Raw genomic sequence first — 20,437 nt, 5'->3', positions numbered from 1 at the left:
GTGCCTATATTTACACACATCTACATTTACGTACAATTGTCAAAGTCTTAAAGGCTGGGGTTTATATCTTTGCCCCTCCCCTCCCCCCAATAACCCTCATAGAAAGGTTCTCTATTTTGCTTCAAGAAACAAAAAGAAAAAGACAAAAAAACACAAAAAACTAAACAACCAAAAAGGCTCTGTAGCTCTTAGCGGTCACGCTGGTGAGTCAGTGAATGAGAGAGGACAGACTGGCCGGCCAGGGCTGCCGCCAGCCGCGCGAGGAAGGGGAGTAGCTGCCTTGGGCGAGTTTGCTGGTCCTGAAGCTTACAGTTTTGGTTAGAGAGAAGCCGGTTTGGCTTGCTGACTTGGTCCACCTCGAGCTTTGAAAGTAATGTCTAAACCTGGTGTCAGCTGATCACAAGTGCATCAAAAATATAGAGCTCTATCAAGTTCCACATTTATATGCAATCAAATTGAAAAGGACCAGACAAACAGTGCAAAGGTCAAATAATGACTATTTTATATTGGGACAGTACATTTCATATTTCAACCAAAAGACAAAAATGCAGTTTAACTCAAAGGCACAACAATTAAAACACAGACAACAACGGCATCCCTCAGATGCCTTATTTCTAAATGAAACAAACAAGGACACAAATTTCGTTCCCTTCCCTCCCCCAGTGCAAGCCCACAGCTTTCTCAAAGTCTTGAGTTTCTGCTGCCATCTAGCATCCAGCATCGCGGACTTGGGAGGCGCTTGAATGTAGCAATTCGACAAAATCCAGAGGTCTCGTGAGTGGCATCCGAAAGGGACCTCCAAGTGCAGAACTATCTTTCTCCAATGTGTTAACAGACGGAGCTGGCTCGTGAACACTGTCACTCTGCTTAAACTCAGGAAGCAGGCTCTCAAAATGCAAAAGGCATACAAGTTGTATTTCAGTGCAAATCTTCAGCTGGTAATTGGAAAAGTTTCCAACAATTTAAAGGAAAAAAAAAAAAAAAGTTTTTGTGTCACCTGCCTCTCCTCCCACCCAAAGCCAAAAGGAAGAAAAACCAGAACAAAACAAAAGCATTACAGGTGACTTTGGAATCATTTACAAATCTACTACTTCCAATTAAAAAAAATTTTTTTAATACATTAAAGAATTATGGAAAAAAAAAAAAAAGAGTTCCACAAAAGTACTCTTGCTTTGTTTGGATTGCTCTTCAGGTGCAGAATGGACTTCCACGCAGAGTGCATCCGAACTCTGACTTCAGTGGTGCGGAAGGTGGAGGCGCTGGTTGAGCTGCGAGGCTGTGCTGTGCCAGTGACTGCCGGCCGGCGGGGCCGCACGGGCGCTGCCCACTGCCGAGTCAGCCCTTGAGCCCTTGGGTCGCAGTGCGTCCGTGGATTTGCGGAATGTTCCATCACTTTGTGACACACACACACTGTTTCAGCATCACAGATTTTACAAATGGTTCAAATTCAATGAAAAAGATTCACCAGAGGCTGAAAGCATCAAGACCTCAAAAAATATGAATGCAAAAATATCGAGGGGAATGAACCAATTTCATAGATACCTACATACAAAGTTCCTAGAACATCTATAAAAGCACAAAGTCATAAGAATTTATTTTCCATTACATTAGTTTATATAAAATGAATAAATAGTATTTATAGATTTAATGTGTCTTATGTACATATACATGTGCTCTGTTTTAGCTTAAATAAAAATGCTACAAAGTGGGAGACCACTTAAGGGAGAAATCATAACCAAAAAGAAAAATCAGCCTTTTAAACTATCAGCCCAAAAGCCTCCAGAAAGAAGTTTCTGGGTGTATCCAAAAATAATCAAGAAGGAGAGGGATTCTAGCAACCCCGTCCCGTCCCCTCCTGTTCACCTGCAACACAGAGAGTAGAAATGCGGACTTTTTCTTTCACTGATGATGGCCACCAGCTCAGCTAGTGCCAAAGCTCAGTTATTGCTGAAAGTTAAATAGGAAAATAGATTAGCATTGGACCAAATGTCACTTATGGGGGGGAGGGGGAAGAGGCATAATCACTTTGTGTTAAGTGGGAAATGGAGATCTCATTTATCTCTGAGGTAGGAAAAAAAAAAGTTCCAGAGACAAGTAGCACTGACAAACTTCTGGGGAAAATGTGCCTTGAGATAGCGGTACACAGCAAGGTCCCATGAACACCGCACAAAAACACATGGTGCCATTTGTTTGTGAGAACAGTGGTGGAACCTTCCTCGGCTGTGCGAGCCCAGAGACACGCTGTCAAGTGAGAAATACTGCTCCCACCCAGGCGCGGCGGCGAGGCGGGGTGCGCGTGGGCTGGGTGCGAGGGGTGTTTGCCCGAGGTGGCTCCTGACTTCCTCACGGGGGCGAGGCCCACGGGGAAGAGCTCTCGAAGCTTCCTTTGGAGTTCTGAGGTCAGGATCTCCACTTGGAAAGTTGGTTTCCTTCAGTCTCCTGAGCACAAGACACACTCAGACACTTCTCCTAGGCAGGTAACACAGTAAGCCAGAAAACTCGGCAGAAAAGTCTGGTGGATGACACGGGACAGGAGAGGAGATGGGGACTTGCTGAGATGCGACAATTGCTCGCTCGGTCTAGAGTCTCGGGTGCTTCAGACTGCCTGGAATGTACAGTCTCTCGGAGATGGGTTGTGATGGAGAGAACGAGAAGCTAGTGGGTGCCATCCGATGCCCACAGGCCTAAGCACTTCCTTGGAAACTGTGACCCAGCTGACTGTGGTAGAGGCGGGGTACACGGACGTGGACGAGCGAGGGCGAGGCGGGCAGGTCCAGTACACTACCTAATCAGAGCCGACAGGGAGAACCATCCGGGGGCGGCCGCACACACGCGCCCTCATAGGCCGAGACACACGTCGTGGCTGTCCTGGAGCTTTATTCTCTTGACACTGGCGCTGGAGTAGCCCTCGTCACTGCCCAGGCTCTGCGTGCTGGCCCGCTCGTCAGAATCACTCACGCTGCTGCTGCTCCAGTCCAGGTCGCCCGTGAGATAGTCTGTGCTCTCCACGTCTACATCGATTTCCTCTGCAGACCCGGGGGTGGGGGGAGGGGAGAGGGAGGAGATGGGGGGAGACACACACACGTCAGTGAGGGTGCCTACAGAACTCACAGGCTGACGATCAGACCTCCCCCCGCTGAACCCTTCTTTGGCCGCTGCTACCTAATGCTAAGGGGACAGAGAGATTCCCTCGGGGGCGGACACAGCCCTCAGCGCCCCCAACGGCAAGGCTGTGTCCCTGAGAGCAGCGGGCGGGCGGCTCACCCCTGTCGGAGTCGGAGCGCTCGGAGGAGACGGTGGAGCCGACGCTGTCCATGCGGACCCTCTCGATGCCCAGCTTCTCCAGCTGCCTCTTCAGGTGCCGCTGCTCCCGCTGCAGCTGGTCGATTTGGTGGACAGCTTTTCTGTCACAATCTTCAAGTTTCTGCAAGGCAAAGGGGGCAGCTGTGGGAGCCCACAGGGCGAGCTCTAAGCTGCCGATGCCGCACTTTCCCGCCCTGCAGGGGAACACGCTGGTGGTCCTCAGAAGCTGTCTGCTGTGGCAGGAAGTTGGCAGGCCCAGCCTGCCATGGCTGTGGGCATGCGCTCTCACAGCGATTCTGGGTGAGCTCTGACACTCTGGCCTCCTGCTACTCCTCGGTTTTGGTTGGAGAAGACTGCAGGCAGGAGTCTCCAACCTGGTCTCCACACCCATCGCCTGAACACCCAAGCTCTGGGAACACCTGACTCCACCAGATGGAAGCTTGAGGATCCACTCAACATTAGGGAGGCTCCTTTTCTCTCGGAATTGTCCTCAATGCAGGCTACCAACCACAATTCAGTGATGTGTGCGCTGGACAGCGACGTGGCGGTGGCTCTCAGGAGTGTGGGCACAACTCGCCTAACCACTGCCAGTCACCTGGGCACTGAGGGTCAACCCTGAGCTGGGTTCTCTGGGAGGGCAAGGGCTGGACAGAGCACAAAACCCAGGCTGCTTCCCTCATGGAATCTACAGGCAACCCTACAGACACACAAACCACCACCAAATGCCAACTGTGACAAGTGCTGGGACAGAGATACCCAGCCATGACCATCTGTCACGGAGAGAAGGTGGCTGAGTCAGGAAGGTGTCCCTGAGCTCATGAGACTCGTGCTGAGATCTGGAGGGTGGGTAGGGGACCGTTACCAAGGCGGAGGACTGACCAGAGGCACTGGCACTCACAAAGGCCCTGTGGTAGAAGCACATGAGTGCAAGAGTCTGAAACATGGGCTGGACAGAGGGGAGTGTGAGGTACAAGATGATGCTGTAGGTGAGGGCCAGGTCAGGCGGAGCCTGGGGCAGGCCTGGTGACACAGTTTGTCCTGAGCCACAGAAGAGCTGTAACTGGGCAAGGGGTTAATTTGAGCTTTAGAAGGAAGGACCTTAGGACCTAAGGAGAGCAGGCAGGAAGGGAAAGAGGGAAGGCAGACAGCTGAGGAACTGAACGCAGTGGACGGTGCTAGGTGAAGGTGGAAGTCGACCAGGGTGAAATATGGAGGCCTGGACGTGGCTCAGGTGTGGATGGCTAAGGACATGAGCCAGTGAGAACTCCGAGTTTCTGGCCGTACAACTGGATGGCGAGCTGCTGGATCCCTTCATTTCTGGAACGTGGGGTTGAGAGATACTCAGACGGTTTTGGACATGCTGCATTTGAGGTGTCTTTGATTCATCTAAGAGGCGGGTTGGGGGAGCTCAGGGGAGAGGACTGTCCTGGAGATAGCCTGTCCCTCACACCAACAGAAAAACCCTACTGGAGAGGAGAAGCTAACGAGGCATCCCAGCATGAAGTGGCACTTACCTTTATGTGCAATTTGGCTTTTGTTAATAAACTCAACGTAGTGTGTCGATTTGATTCGGGCCCAAGTGGCACCAGCCCCTTCAGCTTCTCCAGGCACAAGCGAAGATGAGCCCGTCTAGAAAAACAAGACCACAGTAGCATCTGAGAGTTCCACAGTGGGCCAGCAGGCCACCGGGAGGAATGAGTCCTAATTGAAACGAGGCCCAGGCTCAGGGATGGCAAACACTGCCAGTGACCTCTCGCCAAATAAAGACCTCGTGAACCCAGACAACTCTGGTGAAAACCAAAGAGAAGTGAACGCCAGTGGTATTCTAAGTTACGTCCATCTGTAATACAGGTATTGCGGGAGGGAGTCCCATCTGCTACTACTACGTACATTATCAGGTTATCTCCAGGTTTCTGGGCTACAGTGTGACCCACAGAATGTTTAAAACAGGAAATAACGACGTGCCAGGGTGAGGCTTCTTTTAGCTCATACTTCTTTTTTTAAGAGACTCCATTTGAAACTACAAAGTTGGGGCTGGCACTGTAGTATGGTAGGCTGAGCCTCCATCTGCAGCGCCGGTATCCTATATAGGCGCCGGGTGGTGTCCCAGCTGTTCCTCTTCCAATCCAGCTCTCTGCTTATGACCTGGGAAAGCAGTGAAAGATGGCCCAAGTCCTTGGGCCCCTACCCCCACGTGGGAGACCAGGAAGAAGCTCCTGGTTCCTGGCTTCGGATTGGTGCAGCTCCAGCCGTTGAGACCAATTGGGGAGTGAACCAGCAGATGTAAGAGCTCTCTCTCTCTGCCTTTCCTTCTCTCTCTGTGTAACTCTGACTTTCAAGTAAAATAAATAAATCTTTAAAAAAAATAATGACAGCAGCTGAGCAGGGAGAAGGCAGGAAACAATTAGAGAAAAAGGAAGAGAGGGAGGGAAATTTTTACTGAGTAATTTTTTCTTCTTTATTTATTTATAAATATTTCTCATATTTGAAAGGCAGAGCAAGAGACAGAGAGACAGAGATACACATATCTTCCATCTGCTTGTTCACTCCCCAAATGTCCACAACAGAAAGAGCTGGGCCAGGCTGAAGCCAGGAGCCTGGAACTCCAACCAGGTCTCCTATATGGGTGGCAGAGGCCCAAGCATTGGAGGCATCATGTGCTGCCTCCCAGGACGCACTAGCAGGAAGCTGGATCAGAAACAGAGCAGCCAGGATTCAAAATGCCACTCCAGTGTGGGATGCAGGCATCCCAAGCGGTAGATAGCTTAACCTGCTGTGCAACAACACTTGCCCCTGAGTAATTTTTTAATACTTTTTATTTTTTCAACTATATAAATTTACTGCTTCCCAAAAAGTTTTTTTTAAATGAGAAAGTGTATTATCGGCATTGCCATATCAATACACATGCTAAGCAGCAACTGAGGGTAACCACTTCTCCGTGGAGTGTGGCAGACGTGCAGGGCAGCAGAGTAGGGAAGGAAAAAGGCTGCATGAGGAGGAAGAGCTGCCACCCACTGGAAACAGAGCCTTCAGTCACAGAGTGGCCAAATGCACGCAAGTCCTCATAACCTGGGGTATGTATACTTCAATGAGACCTTAGTTTGGGTTTTTTTTCTAGAAGATTCCAAGAATGAGAGAAACAGTTAAGATACGGAGTTTTGCTTAAGTCTACCGACTCCTTAAGTCCTTCTCATGCTTAAGTCTACCGACTCCTTAAGTCCTTCTCATGCTGCTGCAGTCCACAGTAATTCTTTCATTTTCTGAGTACTCATGTGTTTCTTACTTATTTGTTGCTTAATTATTCACTGCTGCAGCTGTATTGCCACGTGCCTCCAACACACACACACACACACACACTTGATAAATGTTTGCTGAACAGATTGTGTCATCTGTTCAACTAGACTCTAAGCTTCCAGAGGACAGAGTCCATCTCCACTACCATTTTGCACCTGCACTGGTGCTCATAATCTTGGAATTCTAGATAAATTTTCACTGCTGGTGTATAGCCACCCACAGCAGGGCTCCCTGCAGCCTGGGAGGCTGCTCTCTAGATGAGCTGGGCGGGGGGGGGGGGGGTAGGAATATGCCATGCCTTCTGGTTTACTCTTTCTCCCTCTGACCAATTTTTCTGAATTAGCAAAAGTTGGGAATGAAGACCAAAAGAAGAAAATTGCTTTAGAAAACTCTAGGACAGATGAAGATGCATGATATTGAACCAAAAGGTCAATTCACACTCTCCACCAAGACTTCAGGCTGCTCTTGCAAGGATCTAATTGGTTAGATGTCCATCTGGGCCAGGAGGAAGCTAGATGCTCCAAGGGCCCTCTAAGCCTTCACAAACTGGAGGAGTACAGCATTCATTTCTGAGCTGGGGAGATGTAGGCTACAAATGCTTCACTATTTCACAAGACTTCTATTTGTTCTGAAAACCTGTCCACATGGAAGAGCCACAAGCAAGGACTCACCCTTTGTTTGCTCCTCCCACTCCTGCATAAGAAAAAAAAAAGAAAGAAAAAGAAAAGAAGGATCTGTGTCTAAAATGTTCTCATTCACCTTGGGTAGAAGAGCCATGAGATAGATCTTGTTATTAGAAGCATTACAAGAAGATAGAATCAGTCATTTATATAGCTATCCAACTTATTTCTCACTGTAAAGTTTATAGACTAATTTTCAAATTAGGAGAAAAATTCGGTATTTTGAAACACTGCATGATTCAAGAGTATCATATTAGTCTTTTTATGATGTAGGTTTATATACAAAGATGAGTATGACATTTTTCAGGAAGTTCATCTACTGATAAAAATATAATAATAAAGTCATCTCTTGGTGCATCGTCATTTCTAGTTATCCCAGAGGCTGGCCCAGAAGGTGCAATTTTCACTTCCTCAGTGTAGGTTTCCAAAGAGTACTCCTAGTTGTGAAACTAGAAATAAGCCATTTGACTTAAGCTGATGGTAATACCTGCTCATGCACTGTTCTCTGGCCTACTTCTATAAAAATAGGACCAGAGCTGTCTCTGGGTTTTTGGAGAGATTCAAAGCCAACTTTTGCCGTTGGCAGGGTTTGCCTTGGCCTTCAGTGTGTTACCGCTCTAGGCCGATGGCTGCTCTGCCCACATGCCACCACCTGCAGACAGATCCCACACTGGGGCCTGGGCCAACCGCAGAGAAGGGATGAAGTCTACCAAGCATTCTCAGTTCCATCATAATACAGCAGTAATATTCAATCCCTACACCAGACAAAAAGCAAACAGACCTCTCTGGAATAGCTTCTTGGGAGAGGGGAGAGGGGAGAGGGGAGAGGGGAGAGGGGAGAGGGGAGAGGGAGAGATCTGGCATCCTCCAGCTGATCCTGAGCAATGGTGGGGCTCCAGATCCAAAACAAATAGAAAAAGCGCCTTGTCTCTGCTCTTCCTTCTCAGGCTTGGCTGTTCGCCTGGCCAAAGGCTCTGCTCCTTCAGGACAGGTCTGGTCCATTTTAAACCAGGTCTAACTCCCCTTAGGGGAACTAGCAGAGGTTTTGCCAAGACCCTCAACAAGATGTCACCAAATACCTCCCTCTGACCCTGGCACTTGGATCTCTTACACCATCACATCTTTGTTGGACAATCCTCCTTCTGTTGCCAAGAGCTGGCCCTCCCAGCTTCCTGCCCCCTGCAGAAAATGTTTATGCGAACCCTGGTCCCCTCCTGCCCTACTTTATTTTTTTAAAGATTTTATTTATTTACTTGAGAGGTAGAGTTATAGACAGTGAGAGGGAGCGACAGAGAGAAAGTCTTCCATCTGCTGATTTACTCCCCAAATGGCTGCAATGGCCAGAGCTATGCCGACCTGAAGCCAGGAGTTAGGAGCTTCTTCTGGGTCGCCAAAGCAGGTGCATGGGCCCAGCTGGTTGGGCCATCTTCTACTGCTTTTATAGGCCACAGCAGAGAGCTGGATTGGAAGAGGAGCAGCTGGAACTAGAACTGCCGCCCATATGGGATGTTGGCACTGCAGGTGGAAGATTAATCTACTGCACCATAGTGCTGGCCCCTGGCTACTTTTTTTTTTTTTTTAAATGCTGATCCATACTGCTTTTTACCTAGATGATGAACTTTGACAAGCTTCATCTACTGACTCTTTTGAAAGACCACTTTAATTACTCTGAATGGGCTCATGTCCCTTTGGTCTACAGTAGCATAAAGAAACCAATCTTTGATCTTAACTAAAATCAGAACCAACCATGGTCTGTAAGTAGTGATAACTAATTTAGGCACAAACTATAGATTCTCTTTAGTAAGGTTTTCTGTCTCACGTTGTATGTATTTTTATTGATTTTTTAATATTCTGAATCTATCAGTCACTATACAACCAAATATCAACGTAGCGATGAAGAGCAAACATTTGGCGTCAGGTGTTTAATTTACCACTTGAGATCTCCATGACCCACATCAGAGTACTTGGGTTCAATTCTTGGCTCCAGCTCCTGACTCCAGCTTCCTGTTAATGTAGAGCCTGGGAGATAGCAAGTGATGGCTCAAGTAACTGAGTTCCTGTCACCCACGTGAGAGACTTGGATTGAGTTCCCAGCTTTGCCATGGCCCAACCCCAGATGCTGTAAACATATGGGGAGTGGATCAGTGGATAGGTGCTCTCTCTCTCAAATAAATAATAAGTTCAAAAAATAATAAAAAATAAAAAAGGTAAAGATCTGGGATCCTGTTTTGTTGCTTACTTCCTGTGTGACCTTGAGCAAACAGCTCTGGGAAGCTCAGTAGAGCAAGGATGATGATTTCTACCTTAGAGGGTCATTGTGTGTATTAACTGGGACAAGGCATGGAGCCCCTGGGCCTGGGGCTGACGTGGAGCACTCCGGATAGGGGGACACTGTTCTCTCAACCCCAGGTTCCTCTGCAGGAGGACAATGACTGTGAGCAAACCCAGACAATCATAGTACTATGATAATCCTTTCACAGCCAATAGGGAACGCGAAAGTGTCTCATGGGGCAGATAGAGATTATCTGTTAAAATCCGGTTCATTGAAATCTTCCTTAAAGAAAATGGACATTTTTCATGGAAAATCTAATCAATTTTCTATAGAAAAACACACTGTTGATGATAATGTTTTGTTTTGTTTTTTTACATTTAAAAAATTAGCAAGGATTTTATGAAGTTGATGAATGGAAAAGGAAAGATTCTTTCATGGCCACTCACATCCTGAAGAAGCAGAGGCAGGAAGGATTCCAAGGTTGCAGGGGAAATATCTGCTTCACTTCCAACTTACTCCACGAACAAGTGCTCTGGAGTGCCTGGGCCTCCTCCCTCCATCTCTACTGCAGTGGTCAAAGGGAAATAAAACTAGGGGCAAATATGTATGAGTACTGTCCTGGGAAATCCAAGCATATCCAGAGAACTTAAACTATCTGACATGCAATAGGAGGAAAAAAGAATAGCATATTTAGGCATAAACTTAAAACAGTTGGGGAAGGATCTGTGAGAAGAAAGCTATAAAACACTACTGAAAGACACAAAAGTCTGAGTAAACGGAAAAACAGCACATTCCTGGATAGGAATCCTCCAAGTCAAAACGTCAGTGTTTCCTAAGTTTGTCTACAAATTTAACACAATTCCAAGGAAAAAAAAAATCCCAACAGTATTCTCTTTAATGTTAGGAAATTAGTCTAAACTTCATCTAGGAGAATAAATGTGTGAGATGCTGCCAAAGTTCTTGAAAAGGAAGAATAATGAGGAGGACTGCCCTGTACTAGATATTAAATTGTATTATAAAGCTTCAATAATTAAAAACAAGTGCAGCACTAATGCAGGAATAGGCAGACAAATCAAGTGAGCAGAATAAAAATCCCCAGAAACAGACCTAAGAATAGATATGAATTTAGCACATAATGGAGATAACACTGCAAATCTCTAGGGAAAGACTGGATTATTCAGAAAATGGCAAGGGAGTAGGGAGGTTAATATTCAAAATAAATCCCAAATAGATTAAAAGTTTAAGTAAAAATGTATTCAGATAGAGTTCTGTTGTTAGTTTCCCCAAAGTCTTGTCAGTCATGAATTACGAAAAACTCAATATCTAAGAGAAGGAAGTTATTAATGAAGAAGGCTCCGGGGTTGCTTGAGGCACCCCCCACCACCACCACCAGGGCTCTGGCACTGCCAGCGGGCACCAAGGCTAACCAGAATGCCCTTAGACAATTCTGAGGGCAGCTCTTCCTATTTCTGTCTCCAGACTCAAGCCTCTTTGCTTCTATCCAGGTCTCTCTCAGGCTGGAAGATCTGTAAACTGTGGCACAGATTCCACAAAGAGTAAGCTGGGAAGATGGTGCTAGGAGCAGACAGCAGCTCCTGGATTTACTGTGCCATCCTGAAGTTCTTTGGATTTGGATGTAGTCAAGACTGGGATTGCTATCAAATGAGGCGTGAGTATGTGTGCATATGGGTGCGTTTGTGTGTTTGAGGGAAGCTCTGTTAGTCACCGATTACTTTTCTTTATTGAAGGTGTAACTGAAATTATTCTGTCCCTCGGACTTTCATAGTGAAGCATACAACACAAAAAAGAATTATGGGGTTGGGGGGAGCATACAAGACAGTAGCCAGGAAAGAGCACCCAGGATGGCAGGAAGTAATTAGGTCACAGGTAGAGATCTTGAAACACACACTTGGTTCGTTTATTCATTGATTCCACTTGCATTTCTCAAAGGATTACTATGAGCTGTGTTTTCTAGGGTGGGGGGATGTTTTCTACGACTGAGACCCTGCCTTTGAGATACTTACAATTTTGTTGCATCGCTCAAATATGGGAATAAATAATTGCAGAAAAATTTATCTGAGCTATCTTCAAAACACAATAATCAGTTCCTACCTAAAGTTCTACAATAATAGGCTCTCCTTTGTCCTCTACCAAACATGTTCTTTCTTTCCTCTCACCACAAATGTTCTGCTTCACTGAGCTTGTCCACAAAGCTTTCCAGGCTTTCATGGCCTGTCATAGCCTTCTTTTCCTTTCCAAATGGGTCGCATTCACTGATTCATTCATTCATAGACTGGGGCCTCTTATGTATCTAACTCTTCTGTTTCTTTCATTACCAAATAATAGAAGGCACTAAGACTTCTACTTCTTATCAGTCCATTGGAGTCTAGAAATAGAGACACATCTATGGGCACTGATTTAAGAATAGAGCCTGGATCTTTGATCATCTGAGTCTCTAAGTGATACATTTGACCTTACTGAGTACTAGTTTTTCTTTAAAAATAGGCCTGAGAGTATTAGCCGAAGAAGAGCTGCCTATTCAACCCTGAGGTTTCACCATTTTGATTCCTACCTTGGTGTGGGCACAGACCTTGCCAGTTAAATAGGATCACAAATCCTACAGAATAACCACAGGTATAATAAAAATAATTTCAGATATGGTTATGAGTAAGTTGCACAGTAAGAAAAAGGGGGTATTTAGTACAGAATAGGAAGAAACAAATCTTACTAAGAGGTCAGAAATTACTTCCTAGCAGTGAATAGGGTCACAAGAGATTTTGAGTTGAGAACAAAACCTTATTTGGCTAAACAAAAATATCCAAGTGAAAACTAAAAGTCATGCTTCAACAGGGGGAAATAAAGCAGCACTTTCCTCCTTTTTTCTAAAGTGATCCCTTTACAAGCAATTGGCAAGTGCATCATCATTACTAACTTAATTGGAACCCCAGAAGACTTTGAAGGTTTCTCACAACTGTGCTGATAAATACTTACAGACAATATAATGTACTCAGTGAATAATGCATAAATAGCAATTTGCAGTGGCAACATTTGGAAGATACAAGATTTCTTTATTGAAGTATGAAATACATAAATATAATCTCATTAATATTTCCTTCCCAGACCCCAATTTTAAAAAATATTAAATATATATCATTAGTACTTGCTGGTTCTATCCTACCCTTTGACTATTACTAGCTATGACAAAAAGTCAAGTTCTACCCCCAGTGCTCCAGGTAGGGGCTTGGAAATTGGTCAGAGAACGAGCTTATGTCTGTTCTCCAAGTCCTCCAGAGGGCAGGTGCCATCTGCCCAAGTGCGTACCGGGGAGACAGATGCTAGGGGTCCAGACCTGCTGCTCCTCCAAGTCAGCAGCAGAGACTGGATTTGCACAGTGACCCCTCCATCCCACCTTTGTAATAACCAGGCTGTGTCCTCACCTCATGAGGCAATGAATGCGGATTTGTTACGACATCCTAGAGTGAAACCTGACTGTGGTCAGGGGAGTGTAGTAGCAGTCAAGAGTGGTGCAATGCAGACCGCAACTCAGGCCCCAGGCAAAAGTCAGGCCCCAGCCCTTCTTTTTTTTTTTTTTTTCCTACAGGCAGAGTGGACAGTGAGAGAGAGAGAGACAGAGAGAAAGGTCTTCCTTTTTGCCGTTGGTTCCCCCTCCAATGGCCGCTACGGCCAGCGCATCGTGCCGATCCGAAGCCAGGAGCCAGGTGCTTCTCCTGGTCTCCCATGCGGGTGCAGGGCCCAAGCACTTGGGCCATCCTCCACTACCTTCCCGGGCCACAGCAGAGAGCTGGCCTGGAAGAGGGGCAACCGGGATAGAATCCGGCGCCCCAACTGAGACTAGAACCCGGTGTGCCGGCGCCGCAAGGTGGAGGATTAGCCTGTTAAGCCACGGCGCCGGCCCCCCAGCCCTTCTGATACGAGGTCTTGGGTCATTTGAAAAGTCAAAACCCCAAAGGAACAACCCTAGGGACCTCCAATCCATGAGGATACTCTGCCAAAAGAGCCCTGACTGAAATGGTTTCTCACGCAGGACCCGATGCCGCTGAAATCCTGTTTGACCAAATGGAACTAACGACAGCTCAGAGCAGGCTGCGGAGCCTTGCCCACAGAGCACACACACAGATCTGCTGTCACAGGGTCAGAAGACTCTGGCAGAAGTCATTTCTAGACCAGATGCCTCGTTCCAGCAAGGCCTGCATATGTACCGTTCCAGAAAAATGGGTGTCTACTGTTAAAGGAGATGCCAGAGCCTTCTTTTCAAAAAGCCCATCTAGCACCTGACTCCTGACCTACTGGCTGCAGTTTCCATGCGTCCACGCAGCCTCCCTTTGCTGAAGGGCTTATTGAAAAGCATCTAAACTAAAGGAATCCCCGATTGAAAGGAAAAGCAGAACGATCATCCATAAAGGACATATAACAAAGATGAAAGCAGTTCCCACATTCCAGCAATAATCAAGTAGTATCCTACATCAGGAAACCAATAGTAATCTAAAAATCTATGTGCCCAGGAGTGCTTTTATAATGCAAGAGCTATATGAAAACACTACAAAAACCTTTGCTTGGAGATAAAAAAGAGATCTGAATAAATGAAGACACATACCAAATCCTGGTTATAAACGTATAATAAGTGTGAATGTTTTTTAGGTTGATTTATACTGAATTACTCACTTTCAATTTTTAAACACTTTATTTTTTATTGTATTTGAAAAGCAGAGAAAGAGACAGAAATCTTACATCTGCTGCTTCACTCCAAATGCCTGTAATAGCCAGGGCTAGACCAGGTTGAAGCCAGGAGTCAGGAGCTCAATCTGGGTCTCCCATGTGGGTGGCAGGGACTCAAGTACTTGAGCCATCATCTGCTGCCTTCCCAGGATGGACCTAGCAGGAAGCTGAACTGGAAGCAGAGCCAGGACTTGAACCAGGCACTCTGTTATGGGATGCAGGCATCCCAAGAGGCATCTTAACAGGTACACCAAATGCCTGCTCCCACTTTTTTTTTTTTTTAATTTGACAGATAGACAGTGAGAGAGAGAGACAGAGAGAAAGGTCTTCCTTCCGTTAGTTCACCCCTCAAATGGCCACTACGGCCAGAGCTACGCCGATTGGAAGCCAGAAGCCAGGTGCTTCTTCCTGGTCTCCCAGGCGGGCGCAGATGCCCAAGCACTTGGGCCATCTTCCACTTCCCTCCCGGGCCACAGCAGAGAGCTGGACTGGAAGAGGAGCAACCGGGACTAGAACCCGGCGCCCATATGAGATGCCGGCACCGCAGGGGTAGGATTAACCCAGTAAGCCATGGTGCCAGCCCTTCCCACTTTCAATTATTAAAATCACAAAAGAGTTTGGGAGTCATGGAATTGACAGACTAATTGTAAAAAAAAAAAAATTTTTTTTTTTTTTTTTTTTTTTTGGACAGGCAGAGTGGATAGTGAGAGAGAGAGAGACAGAGAGAAAGGTCTTCCTTTGCCGTTGGTTCCCCCTCCAATGGCTGCTGCGGCTGGCGCATCTCGCTGATCCGAAGCCAGGAGCCAGGTGCTTCTCCTGGTCTCCCATGCGGGTGCAGGGCCCAAGCACTTGGGCCATCCTCCACTGCACTCCCGGGCCATAGCAGAGAGCTGGCCTGGAAGAGGGGCAACTGGGACAGAATCCGGCACCCCAACCGGGACTAGAACCCGGTGTGCCGGCGCTGCAAGGCGGAGGATTAGCCTGTTAAGCCACAGCGCCGGCCTTGATTGTAAAATTTGTCCAGAAAAATAACTTAATGAAAACAGGCAAGAGTGTGGAAAAATCAAACAGGAAGGTGAACTTTAGAAAGAGGAGAGATCTACTTTATTAGGTCCTGAAACACATGAGAAAACTCAATGACTAAAACACTGTAGGGGTGGGCATGGTGGTGAAGCATGTTGGGAGTGCCTGATTTGAGTCCCAGCTACCCTGCTTCCATATCAGCTTACTACTGATGCCCCTAGGAAGCAGATATGATGGCTCGAGCACTTGGTCCTCTGACACCCATATGTGAGACCTATATGGAATTCCCAGCATCTGGCTTTGGCCTGGCTCAGTCCTAGATGTGGGCACTTGGGGAATGAACCAGATGATGGAAGCTCTCTCTGTCTGTCTCTGTGTCCTCCTCTTTTTTACTCTTTCAAAACAAAAAAATTTTTTTAAATTTCACAAAAAATGGAACTATAAGATATAGCTATTTTAAAAAAAAACCTGTTTATTGCACAGGATGAACACATGAATCAATGGATTACAACAGTCTCAAATAAATAAATCTTTAATTTAAAACCACTGAGAGAAAACTGATTTCATAAAGGCAGATGATAAACTGCACAATTGTGTGATAGAAAAAGGGGCAGTAGGCCGGTGCTGTGGCTTAACAGGCTAATCCTCCGCCTTGCAGCACCGGCACACCGGGTTCTAGTCCTGGTTGGGGCACCGGATTCTATCCCAGTTGCCCCTCTTCCAGGCCAGCTCTCTGCTATGGCCTGGGAAGGCAGTGGAGGATGGCCCAAGTGCTTGGGCCCTGCACCCGCATGGGAGACTGGGAGAAGCACCTGGCTCCTGGCTTCGGATCAGTGAGATGCGCCGGCCGCAGCGGCCATTGAAGGGTGAACCAACGGCAAAAAGGAAGACCTTTCTCTCTGTCTCTCTCTCTCACTGTCCACTCTGCCTGTCAAAAAAAAAAAAAAAAAAGAAAGAAAGAAAGAAATAAAAAGGGGCAGTAAGGGGCTGGCATTGTGGTACAGGCATTGTGGTGCAGCAGGTTACGCTGCCACCCATGATGCTGGCACCCCATATGAGCACGGGTTTGAACTGTGGCTGTTCCATTTCTAATCCAGCTCCCTGTTAATGTGCCTAGGAAAGCAGCAGAAGATGTCCCAAGTACATATGGGAGACACAAATGGAGTTCCTACTTCCTGGCTTTCACCTGGCCCAGCCCCAGCCATTGCGGCCATTTGGGGAGTGAACCAGAGGATGGAAGATCTCTCTGCCCCACCCCATCCCCTGTGTGTGTGTGTGTGTGTGTGTCTTTCTGCCTTTCAAATAAATAAGATAAATCATAAAAAAATTAAGAGATGGGGTTAGCACTGTGGCACAGCAGGTTAAACTGTCTGTGGTGCATACCATATGGGTGCTGGTTTGAGTCCCAGCTGCTCCACTTGCCATCCAGCTCTCTGTTAATGGCCTGGGAAAACAACAGAAGATGGCCCAAGTACATGGGTCCCTGTACCCATGTGGGAGACCCAGAAGAAACTCCTGGCTCCTGGCTTCAGATCAGCCCAGCTCTGGCAGTTGTAGCAATTTGGGGAAAGACCAGCAGATAGAAGACCTCTCTCTGTCTCTCCCTCTCTCTGTTTGCAACTCTGCCTCTCAAATAAATAAATCTTTAAAAAACTTAAAAGGAGCAGTATCTTTCATAGATATCCTTTATATTATGAAGTCTTTTAAAAATAAACTCCTTGGGGCCGGCAATGTGGCACAGTGGGTTAAAGCCCTGGCCTGAAGCACCAGCATCCCATATGGGCGAACTGGCTGCTCCACTTCTAATCCGGCTCTCTGCTATGGCCTGGGAGAGCAGCGGAATATGGCCCAAGTCTTTGGGCACCTGCACCCATGTGAAAGACCTGGAAGAAGCTCCAGCCATTGTGGCCAATTGGGGAGTAAACTATTGGATGGAAGACCTCTCTCTCTCTGCCTCTCCTTCTCTCTCTGTGTAACTCTAACTTTCAAATAAATAAATCAATCTTTAAAAAAAAATTAAAAAAATAAACTCCTTAGTAGAAAATTGGGCAAAGGTTATTTAACAGGCAAAACACACATACACAAAAACATGAAAATTATTCAACTCTGATAGTGACAGAAGAAATGCAAACTAAAACAAGCTGCTGTGTTTTATGTTTTTTTACTCATCAAACTCAAAAGCATAAAGAAAACATTGTATGTAATCCACCGGTGGGCATCCCAGCAATCAACATCAAAAAACAGTAAAAACCTGTCTACCATTAACTCCACAGCTATAAATTTACTTTAAGGAAATAATTATGATGTTGGACAGAGATTTATCTATATGGTAGCTTAAATAATTGTTTATATTAGGAAACACTGAAAAGAACTTAAAATAGGAGATTGGTTATAAGAATTTTTTTTTTTTTTTTTTTGACAGGCAGAGTGGACAGTGAGAAAGAGACAGAGACAAAGGTCTTCCTTTGCCGTTCACCCTCCAATGGCTGCTGCACTGCAGCCGGCGCACTGCGCTGATCCGAAGGCAGGAGCCAGGTGCTTCTCCTGGTCTCCCATGGGGTGCAGGGCCCAAGCACTTGGGCCATCCTCCACTGCACTCCCAGGCCACAGCAGAGAGCTGGCCTGGAAGGGGGCAACCGGGACAGAATCTGGCGCCCCGACTGGGACTAGAACCCGGTGTGCCGGCACCGCAGGCGGAGGATTAGCCTATTGAGCCGCGGCGCCGGCTGGTTATAAGAATTTTAATACATCCAATATGATGTAACACTGGGCAATCCCCAAAAGGAGTGCTTTTTGTTTTTTGAACTTCCTAATTTTTCGACACTAAACTGTATGTTTAAAATTATTTCCCAAAACAACTGGAAATATAGATTTCAAAGTTACCTTCATTTTCTATGGCTGCTAGAATTACAGGTGACATAATTTTTTAGTATTATTTTCTACGTATAGTTCTCAAAATTTCCTACAAGATAAGTTTTAAAACAGAAAGAAGGATCAGATGGACTAACAGTTAAGACTAAGGTGCCCAGGTCCAACATCAGAGTGCCTGGGTTCAGTGCCCACTTCTGGCTCCTGTCTCTGGCTTCCTTTATTTTTATTTATTTATTTTTTTTTTGACAGGCAGAGTGGACAGTGAGAGAGAGACAGAGAGAAAGGTCTTCCTTTTGCCGTTGGTTCACCCTCCAATGGCCGCCGCGGTAGCGCGCTGCGGCCGGCGCACCGCACTGATCCGATGGCAGGAGCCAGGTGCTTCTCCTGGTCTCCCATGGGGTGCAGGGCCCAAGGACTTGGGCCATCCTCCACTGCACTCCCTGGCCACAGCAGAGAGCTAGCCTGGAAGAGGGGCAACCGGGACAGGATCGGTGCCCCGACCGGGACTAGAACCCGGTGTGCCGGCGCCGCAAGGCGGAGGATTAGCCTAGTGAGCCGCGGCGCCGGCTCTGGCTTCCTTTAAATGCAGACCCTGGGAGGCAGCAATGGTGGTTCAGGTAATTGGGTTCCTGCCACCCATGCAGGAGACCTGGACTGCATTCCTGGCTTCCAGTTCAGCCTCAGGCCAGCCACATACTGTAAGCCTATGGGGAGCAAACCAGTAGATAGGAGCTCACTCTCTGTTTCTATCTTTCTGACTCTCCATTAAACAAACATTTTAAAAAGAAAGAAAAAGCATGCACAAACATCAAAGTGTTTCCTTAGGAGGCTAGACTCAGAAATCAGTTAAAATGCAGAACAGCACCACACACCAACTGTCAGAGCCCTCTGGAGTGACATGAACCTGAGTTCCTCCAGGGCAGGCACTTGGTCTCGCTAGGCTCAGTACTCCCGGTACCCACCACACAGCACCTGAGGTGCTCAACAGACACCTGCTTTGTTCAGTGAAATAGATTACCACCATCACTCTAGACATTTTTTCTTTTAGCTTCCCACCGATTCCAAGGTACTCAGAAGTGGTAGTGTTGAGTATAATATCCTGACACAGAGTCCTGATAACCCAGGGTAACATTAATTATTTAGACGCTCCAACATGCCACAGCAAAAGTTTGTTTTAAAAAACTAACCCAAGTATACTCGACTCTGCAATATCAAAGAGAAAAAAAAAATCTCATTCTTAAGAGTACTTTTCCTAAGTTGCCTTTTTTTATTTTTCTGAGAGCTATGGCAATTTTTATATGATCTTTTAAGATTTAAAAAATGGCTTAAGTCTACAGTAGAAGATGGCCCAAATGCTTGGGCCCCTGCACTTGTGTGGGAGACCCAGAAGAAGCTCCTGACTCCTCACTTTGGATCAGCTCAGCTTTGGCTGTTATGGCCATTTGGGGAGTGAACCGGTGGATGGAAGACCCCCCACCTTACTCTCTGCCTCTGCCTCTCTGTAACTCTGTCTTTCAAATAAATAAATAAATCTTTAGGCCGGCACCATGGCTCACTTGGTTAATCCTCCGCCTGTGGTGCTGACATCCCATATGGGCGCCGGGTTCTAGTCCCAGCTGCTCCTCTTCCAGTCCAGCTCTCTGCTGTGGCCTGGGAAGGCAGTGGAGCATGGCCCAACTCCTTGGGCCCCTGCACCCACATGGGAGATCGGGAAGAAGCACCTGGCTCCTACTTCAGATCAGCATAGCTCCAGCTGTAGTGGCCATTTGGGGGGTGAACCAACGGAAGGAAGACCTTTCTCTCTCTCTCTCTCTCTCACTGTCTAACTCTGTCAAATACATTTTTAAAAAATTCAAATAAATCTTTAAAAAAATGGCTTAAGTGTAGTAGCAATCAGAAGAGTGCTTCTCTTTTCTAGGATTCAACTACCCAAGCCAGAGACCACAAGTTAGTGTTGAATTAACCCCCAAACCCTAAAATTCTTAAGTACCCATACTAGTACGGGATACGAGAGCAGTAACCTAAGCACCTCCATTGAACTGAGCCATCAGTGCTTGGTTCATTAAGTAACTCGAGTCCTTCTTCTTTCATTAGATTAGAGAGAGAATTATTAAGACCTTAAGAGACCAAATTCCAAAAAAAGAAAGAAAAAGAAACTAGATAGCTAACCCTCCAACAAGTCAAATCTGACTGGTCATATGGAAGCAATCTGAGTGATAACTAGTTTGCCTAATGGTGACTTCAAATTTGTTTTTCT

The 20,437-nt window shown here is 46.5% G+C and overlaps 1 protein-coding gene across 1 annotated transcript in view; it reads right to left on the bottom strand.

Annotated features, from left to right (window-relative positions):
* Positions 1-480: 480 nt before the first annotated feature.
* The window catches only part of MXD1 (MAX dimerization protein 1), a 30,631-nt gene continuing 10,674 nt past the window's right edge, over positions 481-20,437 (bottom strand). The window contains exons 4-6 of the mRNA XM_062209589.1: positions 4,818-4,932; positions 3,265-3,424; positions 481-3,026 (exon numbers count right to left, since the gene is read on the bottom strand). Of these exons, the coding sequence (XP_062065573.1) occupies positions 2,839-3,026; positions 3,265-3,424; positions 4,818-4,932 (463 nt within the window). The 3' untranslated portion in view covers positions 481-2,838. The remainder of the gene's footprint in view (positions 3,027-3,264; positions 3,425-4,817; positions 4,933-20,437) is intronic.

The sequence above is a fragment of the Lepus europaeus genome, chromosome 13 (genome assembly GCF_033115175.1).
Source record: "Lepus europaeus isolate LE1 chromosome 13, mLepTim1.pri, whole genome shotgun sequence".
Classification (NCBI taxonomy): domain Eukaryota; kingdom Metazoa; phylum Chordata; class Mammalia; order Lagomorpha; family Leporidae; genus Lepus; species Lepus europaeus.
Note: the sequence above shows the minus strand (reverse complement) of the source record. Positions and strands in the feature narration are given on the sequence as shown.